Source organism: Procambarus clarkii, chromosome 21, assembly GCF_040958095.1.
Source record: "Procambarus clarkii isolate CNS0578487 chromosome 21, FALCON_Pclarkii_2.0, whole genome shotgun sequence".
NCBI classification, from domain to species: Eukaryota; Metazoa; Arthropoda; class Malacostraca; order Decapoda; family Cambaridae; genus Procambarus; species Procambarus clarkii.
In genome coordinates, this window is record NC_091170.1 from 27,852,273 (window position 1) to 27,869,763 (window position 17,491).

At 40.2% G+C, this 17,491-nt stretch overlaps 2 protein-coding genes across 2 annotated transcripts in view; one reads left to right on the top strand and one right to left on the bottom strand.

Moving 5' to 3' along the window:
• The window catches only part of LOC123748238 (uncharacterized), a 121,943-nt gene that overhangs the window by 95,332 nt on the left and 9,120 nt on the right, over window positions 1–17,491 (bottom strand). The window lies entirely within an intron of this gene.
• Window positions 1–17,491, top strand: part of LOC138367224 (mucin-21-like) — a 75,883-nt gene that overhangs the window by 56,224 nt on the left and 2,168 nt on the right. Inside the window, exons 4-7 of the mRNA XM_069328630.1 lie at window positions 2,880–3,007; window positions 7,042–7,243; window positions 14,509–14,612; window positions 14,772–14,872. Of these exons, the coding sequence (XP_069184731.1) occupies window positions 2,880–3,007; window positions 7,042–7,243; window positions 14,509–14,612; window positions 14,772–14,872 (535 nt within the window). The remainder of the gene's footprint in view (window positions 1–2,879; window positions 3,008–7,041; window positions 7,244–14,508; window positions 14,613–14,771; window positions 14,873–17,491) is intronic.

Below are 17,491 nucleotides of genomic sequence, written 5' to 3' on the forward strand. Positions count from 1 at the left end.
TTACATTTATTTCCCTTTCTCCGTTCCCCTCATCTCCCCCACCTCCCTCTCCTCCCTTGCGCCCCTCCTGCCCCTTCCCCTGCACCTCTCTTCACCCCTTGCGTCGCCTTCACATTCCACCAGTGGGAAAAAACAAGCAAAGTTAGTGGGGGAATCCGCAGGCAGGAGACAGAATAATATTCCAAGACAAACATTAGATCAAGAATAATATTCCAAGACAAACATTAGATCAAGAATAATATTCCAAGACAAACATTAGATCAAGAATAATATTCCAAGACAAACATTAGATCAAGAATAATATTCCAAGACAAACATTAGATCAAGAATAATATTCCAAGACAAACATTAGATCAAGATTTAAAGAAACATTTGTCTACCTCTTGTTCCTGGCAGCCGAGGGAGGGATGGAAGTGGTAAATTAACTCGTCTATAGGTGCTCCGATACGCTTTTTTTCCATCGACTAAATGAAAATATTAATTGGTCTTTGTAGTTTAACAGCAAAATGCATTAAAGCTTTCGCCACTAAGAGTTTAATTGTGTTTTTCCGTATGCAGCTTTTCCATTCAACAATTTTAAGACCTGAAAAAGCTTTAACGAGAAAGTGAAGAAAATTATATTCATGGATAATTTTTAGGATTTATCAAAAGAAGGCCCAAAGCCGGGAAGACTATGTAACACCATAATATATGTAGTCTTAGAAGAATACGAATATTATTCAGATTACACCAAGTGAAGAGAATGACTCAGGACTCATCGTTAAAACGCCGTCCAAACTTGCTCTGCGTTCAAAGAGAATTAAACATTTGATTACTTAAATTTCTTTACTTGAATTGAATTTATGTCAATTTCTTGATTAATTAATTCTCGAGGAGTGTTCGGAAGAGTGAGCGGCAGGAAAAGTGTGTGTGTACTCACCTAGTTGTGTTTGCGGCGGTTGAGCTCTGGCTCTTTGGTCCCGCCTCTCAACCGTCAATCAACAGGTGTACAGGTTAGCCTATTGGACTCTATCATATCTACACTTGAAACTGTGTATGGAGTCAGCCTCCACCACATTGCTTCCTAATGCATTCCATTTGTCAACCACTCTGACGCTAAAAAAGTTCTTTCTAATATCTCCGTGGCTCATTTGGGCACTCAGTTTCCACCTGTGTCCCCTAGTGCGTGTGCCCCTTCTGTTAAATAGCCTGTCTTTATCTACCCTATCGATTGTGTGTGTGTGTGTGTGTGTGTGTGTGTGTGTGTGTGTGTGTGTGTGTGTGTGTGTGTGTGTGTGTGTGTGTGTGTGGGTGTGTGTGTGTGTGTGTGTGTGTGTGTGTTACCCAAATGGTTAAATCAATTAAATACTTGCAATCTTCCATCATGTTTTACCCCATTATAGTAGGATTACCTGCAAGCTTGGATAGTCTACCTCGTCAGTGCTCCTTCACATTACTCGGAAATTGGATAGTCCCAATTATTGAGTCCTGTAAGACCCCCGCAGACAACTTTTAGCTTCTCAGACGACTTATTGCTTCAAAGTAGGTCTTCTTGACCCTTTTGGGGGGTTCAAATTGACCCTCTTGACCCATACTCTCCCCTGGGTGTAGGTGGGGGTAAAAGTGGACTTTCTTGACCTCCATTTAATTCAGCAAGTCTGTACTTGTTTACACAAGATAGATACATATGTTAGTACAATTATTATTACCATTAATAATGAATTATTATTATTATTATTATTAACATTATTATGTCATCACATGTTAGATTATTTATTGCATTCTAGAGGTTATTTTTTCTAAACATATATGAACTTATATGTGTAATATAAGTATTTGAATAATAAGTAAAAGAATATTATATTAAAAGTAATTTATTTAATATGTTATAAGCATATAATTTACGTGATATTTATATTGTTGAAGTGATTCCGTTTTGGTTGCCAACCTGTTACCAAAACCAATGCCATAATTTTGTGCATTTTGGATGAAACGACTCTCGAAATTGTTCTGTTTGTGCCAAGAGAACATTTTCTTTGGGAGTCACTTGTTACAACTGTTCTGTGGTGGTTGCTTTGTCCTCTTTTTGTTCTTCTTATGGTTCTTCTTCCCCCACCTTTATTTCTTCGTGTCCTTGCTCCACGTATTGTTCTTGTCGCTGTTGTTCTTCTTGTTCATCCTCTTCGTTCTGCCCTCAGTTGTTCTCTCTTCCTCCATAATAGATCAAATATCTTCCATCCTTACACACGGATGAGAACATCGTCTTTAACATCAATACAGGTAGTTGAACACCTGTTGCACGTTGCAGAGAGAGATATTACCACTTTTAATGCACTTTGTTTGACGTGTGAAAAACTGCTACCTGGTGATGCATCTAAATTACTTTAATAATTCACACACACACACACACACACACACACACACACACACACACACACACACACACACACACACACACACACACACACACACATACCTCGGGGGGCCTCGCGGCTGGCTTGACAGCGCTCTGTGGTCGTAGTCCTAAGGGTCCGGGTTCGATTCCCGGCAAATCCCGGGGTTGGTTGCTGAGTCGAACAAAGCTCCCTTGCCCTGCCTTTCCTTCTCCTGGTCTTTTAATATATTAACTCTCTTCCCTGCTATTTCTAGTCATATTTCCTTACGAAGCTATTTATTGAATTTATCTCATCGATCTCTTCTCGCAACCCATTCTCTTTATTTGCAATTGTTAATCTGAACAAAATATTTCCTCACGTGTCATGGGCTCATATGTGTATCCAGCCTCCAACCTTACTTCTATAGTTCCTCACGGCCAACATTACCTCCTCACCCATTGTTGTTACTTCCTTATCCATTTTCCTTAATATCTTGCACGTTAATACCTTATTTCTCTTGATTAGGACGATACCATCTCCATCCAGCGTCTTCGGGGACCTCTATCTCCTGCAGATGGAGCTCCAGACGACGGTTCTCCTGGTTCTCTTCCCGCTCGCTGTGTTGAGAACTCTTCTCTTCGGATCCACTCCAAGTCTGACCGTCCCTCGATGGTCTTAATCCTCTGGCATTAAGTCAGGGTCGTTGCCTCTAGATCGTCTGGGGCAGCCACTCTGTCAGAGTGCTCCTACCCGTCTCATGGCTACCCGATGTTCACCCGACACTCGCCTCAAAAGTTTCACCGAGAATCCATATGATTCTGTCTTCATGGCTGTTAGTGCTCAAGTAAATTTTATTTGTCATGTTCTTTCTGCTCTCAAGACTCGTCAGTTGCTCAGCAATGCGACATCACTCATGGCTTCATCCGACGCGACGTATGAAGCGATGTTCTCATTGAGTCATCCATCACTCGGCTATATTGTTTCTGACATCCGTAGCTGTCACCTTATATACTGGAGACGAACGCTTGCTTCTTGATTGTTGTCTGGCATTGGTGACTCTAAAGTCACCATTTTTTGCACTCAATAGCACACTAAATTTAACAGATGGTTACCTCCGTTGTCCTATTTAACCATCTGAGGATGATACCAACGATGATAAAGTAATATCACTCTCTTTATACAATCACACACAGACGTAAAGCATAGTAAACAACACAACAATGCACAATTACGAGCAATAATTGGGCAATGAAGGTGAACTAATGGGCTAAGTAATTACCAAGATAATCATCCATCCCAAAAATAATCCTGCTGTTATAATTAGCTCATTAATAGCTTCGAATGAGCTTATAGCATTATGCACAATGTTAACGAATAGGTGTTTATAAAATACATGACGCCATCTGTTAAGCTTGGATTATTTGTCCAATTTTATAGGTGTGTGCGAAGCGTTCACTTCGAAAATGATTGCAAATATGGCTGCTTTAACTCGATTGTTTAATTGGGGGGAAATTTTTTTAATTTATAATACAAATGAATCAAAATAATATGTAAACGGAAATTTTGTTTTGACATACAATGGAGTAGAGCTTCCTATACACCACATACACCACCACACACACACACACACACACACACACACACACACACACACACACACACACACACACACACACACACACACACACACACACAAACACACACACATCCCGACATACACCCACACACCCAACATGCCCTTCTACATATATCCACACAGATACACACACACCGAACACGCACCCCTGCATACACTCACCCCCTCCAACACACACACACACACACACACACACACACACACACACACACACACACACACACACCTGCTCTAACCATACCCACATACCTCATCCCACAGTTTGTTACCACAATGAAACACGTCACATATGAATGCCTTTTACCCTACAACACGAGTACAAACCTGACTCCAACCTGTCAAGCATTTAGGGACCAGTGCTCATTATGCATTAAAAGTGTTCGTTTATAATTCAATAATTTCCACTATATAGCATTTTACTTGTACTTCTGTATTCTGAATGTATTAATACGAGGCATTTAGTGTGAGTACGGGTTGATATCTGTACCTGACACGAGTGCAAGTACAGGTGTATATGTGTCCCTCACTTGAGTGTGAGGACGGGTTAGTGCCGATCCTCCCTTGAGTTCGAGGAAGGGGTATCACTTATAAATACCACTCGGCTAACCCCACCGCTTAATCGCCATCGATTCTCTCCCACAAGAGAGCAGGTAATTGTAGCCATTCTGTTTCCAACGATAAACCTCTTCAATTAAGTGCACCAATCCCTCTGCACACTCAATCCTACACAGTTAGCATCCCATCTCAACCAATATGCATAGCTCAGAAAGCTACAGCTCATTGCAGTAGGCTCATTGCTACAGCTTATTCCCTGGTGGCTTGGAAACCCTTGGTTCGTAGAGCTATCGTGTACTAACCTTCCGGAGAGAGCTGGACTATAAAATAATGAGGGTAACTAAGTACCATAGAGGACCACGTTCAGTGTCTTTGTGTTGCAGTTATGAGAGGAAATGCATAGAAGGCACGTGGCCTTGGAGGAGCCCAATGGCGTTCTATATTATGTCATGTGTCATGTAGAGTTGTAACTAAAGGGGGTGTATCAATATTAGAGCTAGCTACTATGTAGCACAAATTAACTAATACAAAACGGTAAAAATATACTGGTGGTGACAGGGAACAAATATGATTTTTTTTTAAGCTTTCAGCGAGAAAGGGACAGATTTTATCTTCTTTTCTGACGCTTTGGGTCCTCACTACATCTATCCATCAATAGTTGAATAAATAGAACACAAACTGTAATTTAATTTGCCTGCCTCTTGCCTGGCCTTTGTTAATCCGATAACCAATTAATTTGTACCTTAGCAAATAAAAAAATAAATAAAAAATTAATTCGCAGTTTGCGATTCGTAGAACTATATTAATTTGCTTTGACAACATGGTCGAAACTCCCTTGTCATTGGCTTAATTAACAATGTTTACAATGAAAAATTTCACTATTTTTAAAACAATTATGGAACTATTAAATTCTCTAATGATCCATCTTTGGATTTATATCTTAAATATTTAAGCCCAAGTCTGATTTGACTGGTTGTATGTTTAAGGTCTTACTTGTGTAGTTGTATGTTTAAGGTCTTACTTGTGTAGTTGTATGTTTAAGGTCTTACTTGTGTAGTTGTATGTTTAAGGTCTTACTTGTGTAGTTGTATGTTTAAGGTCTTACTTGTGTAGTTGTATGTTTAAGGTCTTACTTGTGTAGTTGTATGTTTAAGGTCTTACTTGTGTAGTTGTGTGTTTAAGGTCTTACTTGTGTAGTTGTGTGTTTAAGGTCTTACTTGTGTAGTTGTATGTTTAAGGTCTTACTTGTGTAGTTGTGTGTTTAAGGTCTTACTTGTGTAGTTGTATGTTTAAGGTCTTACTTGTGTAGTTGTGTGTTTAAGGTCTTACTTGTGTAGTTGTATGTTTAAGGTTTGACCCGTTTAGATGTATGTCTATGGACTAACTTGTTTAGTTGTATATTTAATGTCTGATCTCTGTTGCTGTATACATAGATCTGACCTGAGTGTTTGTCTGTCCTGGTCTAATATACTTGTTTATAAAAATGAAAGAAGTCTATATATGTGATTTGTACTGCTAGTTTACTATTCAGCTAATATTCTAGAGAACTTAATATTAACAATTAAAAAATGAGAAACTCCCCTAGGGCTGTGAGGTGAATAAACATAGTGAGGTTAATATTCTGTGTGTCAATAAAAACAGTAATAATAATAATAATAATAATAATAATAATAATAATAATAATTAGAAAACTACACTAGGGCAGTGAGGTGGGCGCGAACCTACGACCAAGGCAATACCAAGTCGCATACTTTACCACCAGACCACTGCTGAACTGTAAGCTGTGGTCATTGATATATATATCATGTTATATAACACTGATATATAACAATCTTTTCTCGTTTATATATATCACGTTAATGTGATTTCATACTAATAATACTATAATAATAATAATAATAATAATAAAAATCAAGGAAACTGATCTCTGATTTGGGACTTCGGTCAAATGTCTTTAAACCATAGTTTTACGACAAAATACAAAACACTGCCAAATGGCTTCATGATAAGTTAAGGTTTCCGATACAATGCCCGGTCTATAGGTAGTTTAAATGGCCCTAAAATGCATACATACTCAACATATTACCACTGCACCTCCCTTAATAATAAACTACCAAATATGTACCACATGGGACTACCAAGGATGTTCCACATGGGACTACAGGAGAGAGATGTTCCAAGGCAATTTCAATGGGCAAATCAGCCTGAATAAGCAAAATTATGGAACGTGTTTTGGCGACCGAAATATTATCAGTTTAATTATAATTCATGTTGTCTTCTATGTTATTTTTCATGTTATTTTTGACTGTTATTATTAAGAATTTGTTAAGCATTATTAAAATAAAAGGGAAAGCAGCGGTAAGAGCAGGACGTTAAGCAGAATGGAAGGAGGCTGGAAAGGGAAAGAAGAGATAGACGGCAGGAAAGATAAAAGCGGGAGTATGAAGAACCGAGGATAATCAAGGTGAGAGAGTAAATGAAGTCATTTCATCCCAGAAGAACAACAGTAAAGGAGAAGACTGAAGAGGAGATGATAGAAGAGAAGAATGGGATGAAGGTGAAGTACGGAATGAAAATAGTGGGAAAAGAATACATGAAGAAAAAACAGAGCAGAGAAATGAGGGAAGAGAGAAAGAAAAAGAGAGAAACTGCTGCGGATGCTGCGGAAACGGATGGCAAAGAGAACGAGGACAAAAGAGTGAGAGGAAAGGAAGAACGAAATGTGGGAATACAGCGGAAGCAAGAAAGTATGAGATGTAAAGAGGGAGAGCTTGAGACAGGAGGTAGGGAAACTGAAGGGAGGTTGATAGGGCAAGGGGAGGTGAGGAGGGTAACAGTGGAGAAAGAGGATGGGGAAAGACAGGTAAAGTGAAGTCAGGATAGATAGACAGAGTAAGGGATGGATGGTAGGATGAATGGAAGAGGGGTGGAGAGGGAATGTAGGGAGAGAAGGGGTGAAGAGTATAGATATGTAGGATGCAGGAGGGATGGTAGGAAGAGGGATGGTAGGAAGAGGGATGGTAGGAAGAGGGATGGGAGAAAGGAAGGGAAGGTAGGGAGGGAAGGCAGGGAAAGTGATGGGAGGATGGGGAGTGGGGAGGATGGAAGAGAGAGATGAAGGGTGGCCGAGGAAAAAGAGGGAGGGAGAAAGAGCGATCGTGTTTATGTAAATGAGGGAGAATTTTTTACATTACCGCCTCTCTAGGGGGGAGATGTTCAGATTCAAGATGATGTCTTCATATTTTCTCGCATACTTTTCACTCTTGTTGTATTTGTCTATCTACATAGGTCTACCTACCTCCATATCTGTCAGCTTGTGTTTATACGTCTACATTTTAAACTACAACTGTCTACAATTACATCTACTTACCTCTCAATCTGTCTCGAGATTTGTCTCTCCATCTGTTTATTTACAACCCACGTGTAAATTACCAAGGTCATATGAACTTACAAGCTAAGAGGTATTATGTAACATCCCATTAACAGTCTGGCTCATAAGATACTTGTCTTTATTTTGTTAATATATCCGAATATTTCATTCAGAGAGAAAGAGAGAGAGAGAGAGAGAGAGAGAGAGAGAGAGAGAGAGAGAGAGAGAGAGAGAGAGAGAGAGAGAGAGAGAGAGAACTCTCTATCTTGTTAGCAGGCTTACAACTTTTCCATCCCAGAGGTCATCTTAGGCTGTACTCTATAAGTTTTCCCTGGGATTACTACCTGCTGATCGGTTTACAACCAGATCCCCCAATTACTGTTTGGTGAAGATGGGGAAAAAGATAAGGATATGTGCCCACTCGATCCTCCCAGCCCAAGGCTGGAACTCTCTCTTCTACTCGCGAGATGTTGTTTTTTTTCCTGAAAGAACTCAGAATGCAAATTCTATTTAAATGAGAAATAATCCCTCGTAGCAAGTTTGCCCATTTGCACTAATAAACTAAAATTCGTATCTCCTCCACGAGTTGCATTCGAGATCCGATTAAAGTATGATTTGGAAATACTACTGCAGGTTTTCTTGCAATCCTGCTGCAAGTTTCCTTGTAATCCTGCTGTAGGGTTCCTTGCAATCCTACTGCAGGTTTCGTCGTGATGCGGAAATATTTCAGTTGTTAGTTTTTTATTTGTGAGAGTTTGAGGTCTTGGGGAGTGGAGTTAAGGTCAGTTGTGTACCTGAATATGCTTGTTGGTGCTCAAGGTACCGCTCACGACGATGCTCTGCACACGTGTATATGTGCATTCAAGGTGTATGCATGTATGAGAGAATGTGTGTATCCGTGTATGATTGAAGGTGTATATTCAACCATGCGGAAAATGAGCGTACATTTGTATGAGAGAAGATGTCTATGTGCGCAAGCCAATTCAGCTTATTCTATTTATTTTGCATAAATAGTTTTTTCTGGTATGCCTGAGTACATATACATGTACGTACTAACATAGAACACACACACACACACACACACACACACACACACACACACACACACACACATTAGATTCACTTTCCTCTCTGGACACTAATTACTCTCCAGTCGGACGTGTCCGACCTAATACGGAAACCGCAATATCGGACCACTCATGAGAAGGACACGCATTTCTAATGGTTTGGACACGTACGTAACGAGAGGACATGTATGGAAGCTGGACACGGAGATGAGATACGGGGATGTGTAACGCTTCCTCAGAGTGAGGCAAGTCTGCAAGTGGAAGGAATTAAAAGAGGAAGTTTATGAACATGTCCTTAATCTTAGATTAAGAAGTTGTTCATAGACATACAATATGGTTACGCAGTTCAGAGGACTAAGCTACAAGGAACGACTGAAGGAAATGCACCTCACAACAGTGGAGAAAAAAACAAATAGGTATGTGTTATGTTAACGACATTTAAGATTTTTTCTAATTGGCGTAGTACACATTGAAGAAATGTCCATATCAAGGTACCGAAGAAAGAGGTAACATTCAACTATTTAGGAACTCGAAAGAATTTTTTCAGCCGAAGTAGTTCACAAATTTAATATAAATTTGACAAAAACAGAAGAGATGTTTTGCACTGAATTGTTATTAGTTGAAAATAGTGAGTGAACTCACACACATACAGTTGATTGATTGACAGTTGAGAGGCGGGCCGAAAGAGCATATCTCAACCCCCGCAAGCACAACAAGGTGAATACACACACAGTGTGCACATACAAATGGTAAGTACACACACACACAGACACACGCACGCACGCACGCACGCCACTTCCACCCTTTTGCAACTTTCAGGAGTAAAGTTACAACTAACTTTTGAATGCATTATCGAAACTTTGCAAGTGAAAGTTTGCGAAGCAACAAAAGAAAAGTATTACGTTAATATACTTTCCTTTTCTCGCTGCAGGAATATGATACGTTACTCATTTCGTATGGAAGTCCCATTGGACGTTTACAAGGAAAATTGTGCTCTAATCTCTCACTTACGGATTTGGGGTGAGTTTTGGCCTTGGAGAAGAGAATAAATTATTACCTTGAGGTTACCTCAAAGTAACCTTAAGGTAGGTAATGTTGGTCATACCCCTCTCCACTCCTCCCCTTTCTCCATATACCCTTATTTCCAGAGAGAGAGAGAGAGAGAGAGAGAGAGAGAGAGAGAGAGAGAGAGAGAGAGAGAGAGAGAACATGGAGGATCGCAGCTTATGTTATGGTCTGGGGCAACAGGGATAAAACATTTAAAGACACCATTAAGAACCCAGGTATTGAACATTGGGTCATCCACGCTGCCTCTCACAAAAGATTTTATTGAGCTGTGACTCATGTTGGGTACCTTTGGGGCTCTCTTGTTCTGGTTATACTACATCCCTCGCCTCCACGCCTGCCTCTCCACTCGCAGTGGTGACCTCCCAAGACGCCACCAAGATCTTCTCTCTGTGTGCTTACCTATTCTCTCTGAGAAAAGAGAGTTTGACTCTTGCACCCCTGTCTTACAGTTTCTGTTTATCATCTCAAAATGTTTCCTTGCGTCCAAAGGCATGTTATATCATATATATATTATATATATATGCAACAATGATCACAGAAACACTAATCCAGGTATGCGGAAAAACCACATGTGAAAAATAGTGAATGCTAAATGCGTTTTCGGCTTAAATCACCTTCATAAGAGCAAAGTAGAATGAACCAATTCTACTTTGCTCTGATGAAGGCAGAGGGAATATATATATATATATATATATATATATATATATATATATATATATATATATATATATATATATATATATATATATATATATATATATATTAACTGTATATACATGTGTGTTGTGCGTGTATGTGTGTGGGTGTGTGGAGAAAGAGAGAGAGAGAGAGAGAGAGAGAGAGAGAGAGAGAGAGAGAGAGAGAGAGAGAGAGAGAGAACAAGGTAGGGGGTCGCCCTGTTGGTAAAGGGAATGTGGTTATAAGGACCCGTTAACATTACACTAACTACAGTTACAAAATAAAATTCCATTAACGCGATGAACGATAAAATCATTGTTATTAACAGTACTACTACCTGCAGCACCGTATAAAAATGTATAGTTGTATAACTATCATTGAAGCTGATGGTATGCCTGCATATATTATTAACCATACATGTATGTAACCAATTACTCGTATATTCCTATTTTGTTCCATACACGTTGCCACGTTTATTAGTATATATGTATCCATGTGTAGATGTGGCCCTGTATGCTATATATTCGTATATCCTTATTACCATCACTAAGTGCGTACGCAACTCTGTATTCCTGTATCCCTGTACGAAGTAACTGTATCTGTTCATCTGGCAACATCCGGGTTCCATCAAGTTTTTCAATCAGTGGAACACAAGGATAGACACTGCGTCATATTGTGAGTGCTTTGGTGTCTCAAGACAAAGTATCCACCATTTTTCTTCATTCTTGTTCTTCATCATACCTTTATTATATATATTAATAATATTATAACCACATTAGTAATAAAAATAATAATAATAATTATAATAATGCACAAAGAAGTAACATTAACTTGATGTATCGATGATACGTCAATAGGAGACATGAAGAGGATTCGAACCTGTCTTCTGAGTCTAAGAAGTGTGCTTAGAAGTACCCAGAGCACAGGTTCGAATTCTCCCTACAGCTTGTCTCAATAATATCAATAAGAATAAGAAACTGTAGGATGAAGCAGGCTACCTGCATAATAGAGAGCTAACATCCTCCAAGGATTCCTACTCCAGCTAGAGAGAGGAGCAGGACCGCCACGTGTGTAAGCGACAGGTGTTAGAGAGGCGTTAGACAGGTGTTAGAGAGGCGTCAGACATGTGTCCAAGCTTAGGAATGTTATATTTGGCTCTTGACCTCATCCTTCAGCCTCTGTCTTGAAGCGTTTAGCAAGGTGGTGCTCGTGTCTGGTTCTCTCACAACTAAACTAACTTGTATGGTATTATTCCCTCCGTAATACATCTCAGGGTAGATATGTAGAAGGAGCGAAATCTACAGAAAGAAAAAGATTGATAGATAAGGAGTGAGAGAGAGGGAAAGAGGGTGAGGGACAGGCAAAGAAGGGGGAGGTAAAGAGAGGGAGAGAGAAAGATAGAGACAGAGATTAAGAGGGAGAAAGATAGAGAGAAAGGGAGAGAAACCTAAAAAAGCTACTTCAGATTAAAATACAATTTAACATCACCTACTTGAATTAAATTTAAATTAGTACATTAGCATTCAGCAAGTGTGCCATTTACTTGGCAATGAGTAATGGGTTCCAGCCTTGGCAGTGTAAAAAAAGACTGCCATGCATGGTTCAGGGCAAAAATACATTTAGAGTTTAAAAACATTACATTTCACAAAAAGGTTTGCTGGAAAGGAAGCAAACTGAGATTAAATATAAACAAAATGCTGCAAGGTGTAAAAAAGAGTTTGCAGTGCAACAGGGCGAATACACTAATTGTTAATGGATCATGTTTAATTTAAGAAGGAACGAGGAGAATATTATTACTTGATTTGGATCCAGGATGAACCGAAACTGATCACTTTCGATTTACTTCATATATATGTGGGATGGGTTAACTGTTTCAGTCACATTATTACAATATATTCACTGCAATAAACTAGATATACATCGCAATAAACATTAATAAACAGGGCTCAGTGAAATGCTAACAAGATGTAGCAAATTCGATATGAAAACACTGGGAAAAGGGTATATTAACATACCCAAGGGACATGTAGCTAAACACACCACACAACTTCCCTTGTAATACCACCACAAACCGCTTCCCGTTATACATCATCCTTGGAACAGAGCACCTCGTCATTAGAGAAAATTCCACCACGGTCCCTCGACATAATACTCCCCTAATTCATCACTCTAATTTGTTTCCGTGGAAGTATAGGGCAATGGAGATATATGTGTGAAGTAATATCACCACTCAGAAGCCTTGAGGTAGTAATTGCATGGGTGTGTGTAGAGGTGTAGGCGATCGTGGCGAGGTGACATAACTCGTTCATCTATCATCAAGGTGTGGGAGTGGTCTCTGTGGTGTGTGTTTGTGTGGGTGTCCGCGTGTCAGTGTCTATGTGTGTGTCAGTGTTGTCTGTGTGTGTGTGTCTGTGTTTGAGCGCGTCTGTGTCTGTGTGCTTGTTTGTGTATGAGTGTGACTGTGTGTAGCTGTGTGTCTGTGTTTATCTGTATGTGTGCATTTCTTTTTGTGTACATACATGTGTGTGTGTGTGTGTGTGTGTGTGTGTGTGTGTGTGTGTGTGTGTGTGTGTGTGTGTGTGTGTGTGTGTGTGTGTGTGTGTGTTTGTGTGTGTGTGTGTGTGTGTGTTCGTGTGAGTGTCTGTGATAGTGTTTGTGTGCGAGCGTGTCAATGTGTATATGTGTGTGTGTTCTCTGTAGTGAGTGGTATCTCTTTCTATGGTTGTCTCTATCACGTTAAGGCTGAATATAGTGTACATACTACACCCTCTTCCCCTCCTCGGTTGCTGTCAGAAACCAGGTCACCTTTTTTGTTTCATCTGGTCTCTCGCCAGCCCATCCATTCTCGCCTGGACTCACCCACATCTCTGGTTTTATCTCTGACTCGGTCAATGCTCTGGACTTCTGGACAACTATTCTCCTTGGACTCCGGCATTGACTTCTTGCTATCAGACTGACGGCTGTTTCTCGCCTAAAAGTTGATTATATGTAAAACTGAGGCCCATTTAACGGATATTTTATTCAGCAAAAAGAGTGAGAGGTAAGTTAAGGTGCCGGTAGCAGATGAAGTCTGATAATGAGGTTTGTTAGGACAAGACCAGCGGCGTCTCTGAGTACAGCCACCTGCTGGGACGTTGGCGAGGCATATCTCCCCTATCGGTTTACGAGTCTACCTTGCCAGTTCGGGATACAGGCACTAAGACTTGGAGAAACCGGGAGTTAACGTTGAACTATCGACCATGCTAACAGAAGGCGATCGGTAGCAAGATAGTTCTTGACTACGTAAATAATTCAGCTAAAGATGAGGATGTCAAAGCTTCTGGACATGCTGTTGGGGGGGAAGATGATGGATGAATTGTTTATATTTCTCTTCCAACTGATATATCTATCTTTCTTTCCTCCCTCAAGGGCTCCTCACCTTCATCGCTGCTTCCACATCCTCTCATGTACGGAGTTAAGGCCATATATAGTGGCCAGTGTATCACAGCAGTAAAATAATGGCTCTTCTTCTTGACTCCTTAATAGGACACATTCCTACAGTTTCCCAACATCGATTAAAAGGAATTTCAACTCACAGAGTCTCTCGAAACTCCCCGAGTCCCTTAACACATCCAGAGTCACTCCAAATTTTAACACATCCAGAGTCACTTCATATTTAGTTTAATTATGTTGACAATTGTATCACATAATATTATCTTGTTATCTTCACAGGTGAGGGGTTATCAAGCGATGGTCCTCCAGTGATTATGCTTTCGCCTCATGCTCATGACACTTTGACAGGTGTTTCTGTCTCACTTCACCGCCACAAAGGCTCTTGTCATTACTTCCTCCTCTCCACTTAGCTTGGCGGCCAGTGGAGCTGTTACTGGCTGTAACTTCACGTGGTAATGTTGCTCCAATCATCTTGAGAGGCGACACTCGGTCAACACAGCCACAACTGCAGTGCCCTGACTGTCAGCTCTGCACGTATCTCATGGTTAATGTTATATCCCAGCTGCCTCGCAACAGCGTAATGATAATATATGTATAATTACACATTCTAGCTACCCCGGGATGAGCATGATAATATGCACAGAATTGCTCATTCCAGCCGCCACATCCGGCCCTGATAACGAAGCTGCCAGGAGGGCAACTAGACTCACAGGTAATTCGGCATGGCAAGAAGCAGTTCTGGAAGCTTGTAAAATGCGAAACAGCTACATCTAATTTTGATTGAGGGTGACAGCTGGCATATTTCGCTGCATTTCCATGTTATGGTCTCCTTGCATTGTCGCGCCAGAACGTGTTAAGAACAAGACGACTATTGGTTCTGGCTGTATAAGACGCTGGCGGGTGACTGCCATCCGGATGACGCCACCAACGAAGACATCTCTATTAGAAACAGTTGGATTGAACTTTAAGTTTATTTGTATGTATGTACTCACCTAGTTGTACTTCATTAAGTGTGCTTGCTGGGGTTGAGCTTCTGCTCTTTGGTCCCGCCTCTCAACCGTCAATCTACTGGTGTTCAGATTCTGGTATATATGTATGTATATATATATATGAATGTATGTATGTATGCAGGCATGCATTTGCGGTGTTTATATATAACTTTTCCTAGAACAGGATAATTTTTGTTAATGTTAATCATACCATATCATAATGCTTAATGGGAAATTGTGACAGAAAAATATCACCAGATGAGAATCATCTCTATAAATGATGAATAGATGGATGATGCAATAAAAATGTAATTATTGATGGTTTTGATGTTTGATGATCATTGATGACTTGTCGGTTATACCAACTTAGGTTCTCTAACATATTACATCTCATCTTTAACGGACTCGACCAATCCGTCACAATTGCGTTCTTTTGTGAACAATTAAAACACTGCAATATTGCGTTGTTTATGTGATGACGTTATTATAGATGCTGATGGTAATTATACATATTCTCTTGGTAATGCTAGAAATTCAGATGGAAATGATGATATCTTTGATGATAGCAGCCTTAAAAGAGATTCAAACATATAATGAACTGCAAAAGGTCTATTGGCCCTTACGAAGCAGCTGCTATTGACCCATACGAGACAGCTGTTACTGGCCCATACAAGGCAGCTGCTATAGGTCCATACGAGACAGCTGGTACTGGACCCCGGCGTTGACTTCTTGCCATCGGACTGACCTCTCGCCTAAAAGCTGATTATATATAAAACTGAGGCTCTTTTAACGGATATTTGATTCAGCAAGAAGAGAGAGGTAAGTACGAGGCATAAGAGGCAGCTCCTATCGGTCCAAACGAAGCAGCTCCTATTTATATCCATACAAACTCTTTCATATACATGTTTAACCTTCTCTTGAAACAATGCAGCTGTCCCACGTTTATTTTGTTACCTGGCCGGTACCAGGAAGGTACCTGCCACGCTTCAACGGTACTAGGAACCACAGTAGGAGCTGGTATTGCGTGAAGAGTGCAGTGTAGATACCTAGGCCTGCATTCCTCAAGAATTTACGCATTGATTTACGAAATCTTTATATCTTTTACCAATCATAGAGACCTTTTTTTTGCATTTGTTAGATAGTCTGTGAGTTCAGAAGCACCACGTGGTTTTCTACAACAATAACAAGTTGTTATAGACAACCAGTTGTGAAGTTTCTAAGAGAAGGGAATTATAAGGGGAAAGCGCCAAGCCATTACAAAGTTATTAAGCTTGCACAGTGTTTAATAGATGTTACAATGAGGCCACAATGATTGAGAGATGAACCGGTTTCGTATGTAAAGACGTATAAATAGTTGATGGGATCCTGACTTCCAGGATCCTGACTCAGGTATCTATTGGTACCTTCCGTCCACTTTATGATGTGTTATCTTGAGCTCCTGCGCAATCACTGTCCTTTCACATTAATTCCCCAGCGTCCCTCAGACCATCTTCCCATTCTCTCCTCATTTCAACTACCAAATATACGTCATAAATTCATTCGCTTTCCTTCAGGAAATTTATTACGCATCCCATTCCATTTCCTCACAAAATCTTCTCTCATTTCAAAAAATTCTTTCCCACTTACCACATCTTCCCCTCATTAATAAACAGTAATTTGTTCCTCATTAATACCCAGGTCGTTCACACACGATATATAACGACCTGTTCGTTATACACTGAAACTGTATGCATCGTTAATCACCCAGGCGGCACGTTATATGGCAACACTGTAGACGTTGCCAGAAGTCGTCGTGTTATTGTTCCCTCCCTGCGTCGTACTCACCTAGTTGTCCTTGCGGGGGTTGAGCTCTGGCTCTTTAGTCCCGCCTCACAACTGTCAATCAATTGGTGTATAGATTCCTGAGTCTACTGGGCTCTATCACATCATATCTACATTTGAAACTGTGCATGGAGTCAGCCTCCACCACATCAGTACTTACTCACCGTATCTCACCTAGTTGTACTGACCCTAGTGTACTGACACGACCAGGCGTTAACTCCCTGGCCCGCCTGTTCCAAATATAAGAAGTATAATTCAGGGTTTGTTCTCTCGTTTTCATGTCATATTTTCATATCAAGGGGATATATATTGACTTGCTTCCGCCACTTCGGCCATTGAAGGACTTTCTAACATCTAATTCTGTCATTTGTGTCTTTAATCTCCGTCTATGTCACTTGTTAGTTATCTAATCTAGTCCTCTGTCAGTCTCTTTGTTAGTGTTTACCAGACCATTTTTCTGTCTAATTCATTTTTTCCAAGTCTAGATAATTGTTCCTGGAATGTCATGACTATAAACTCTG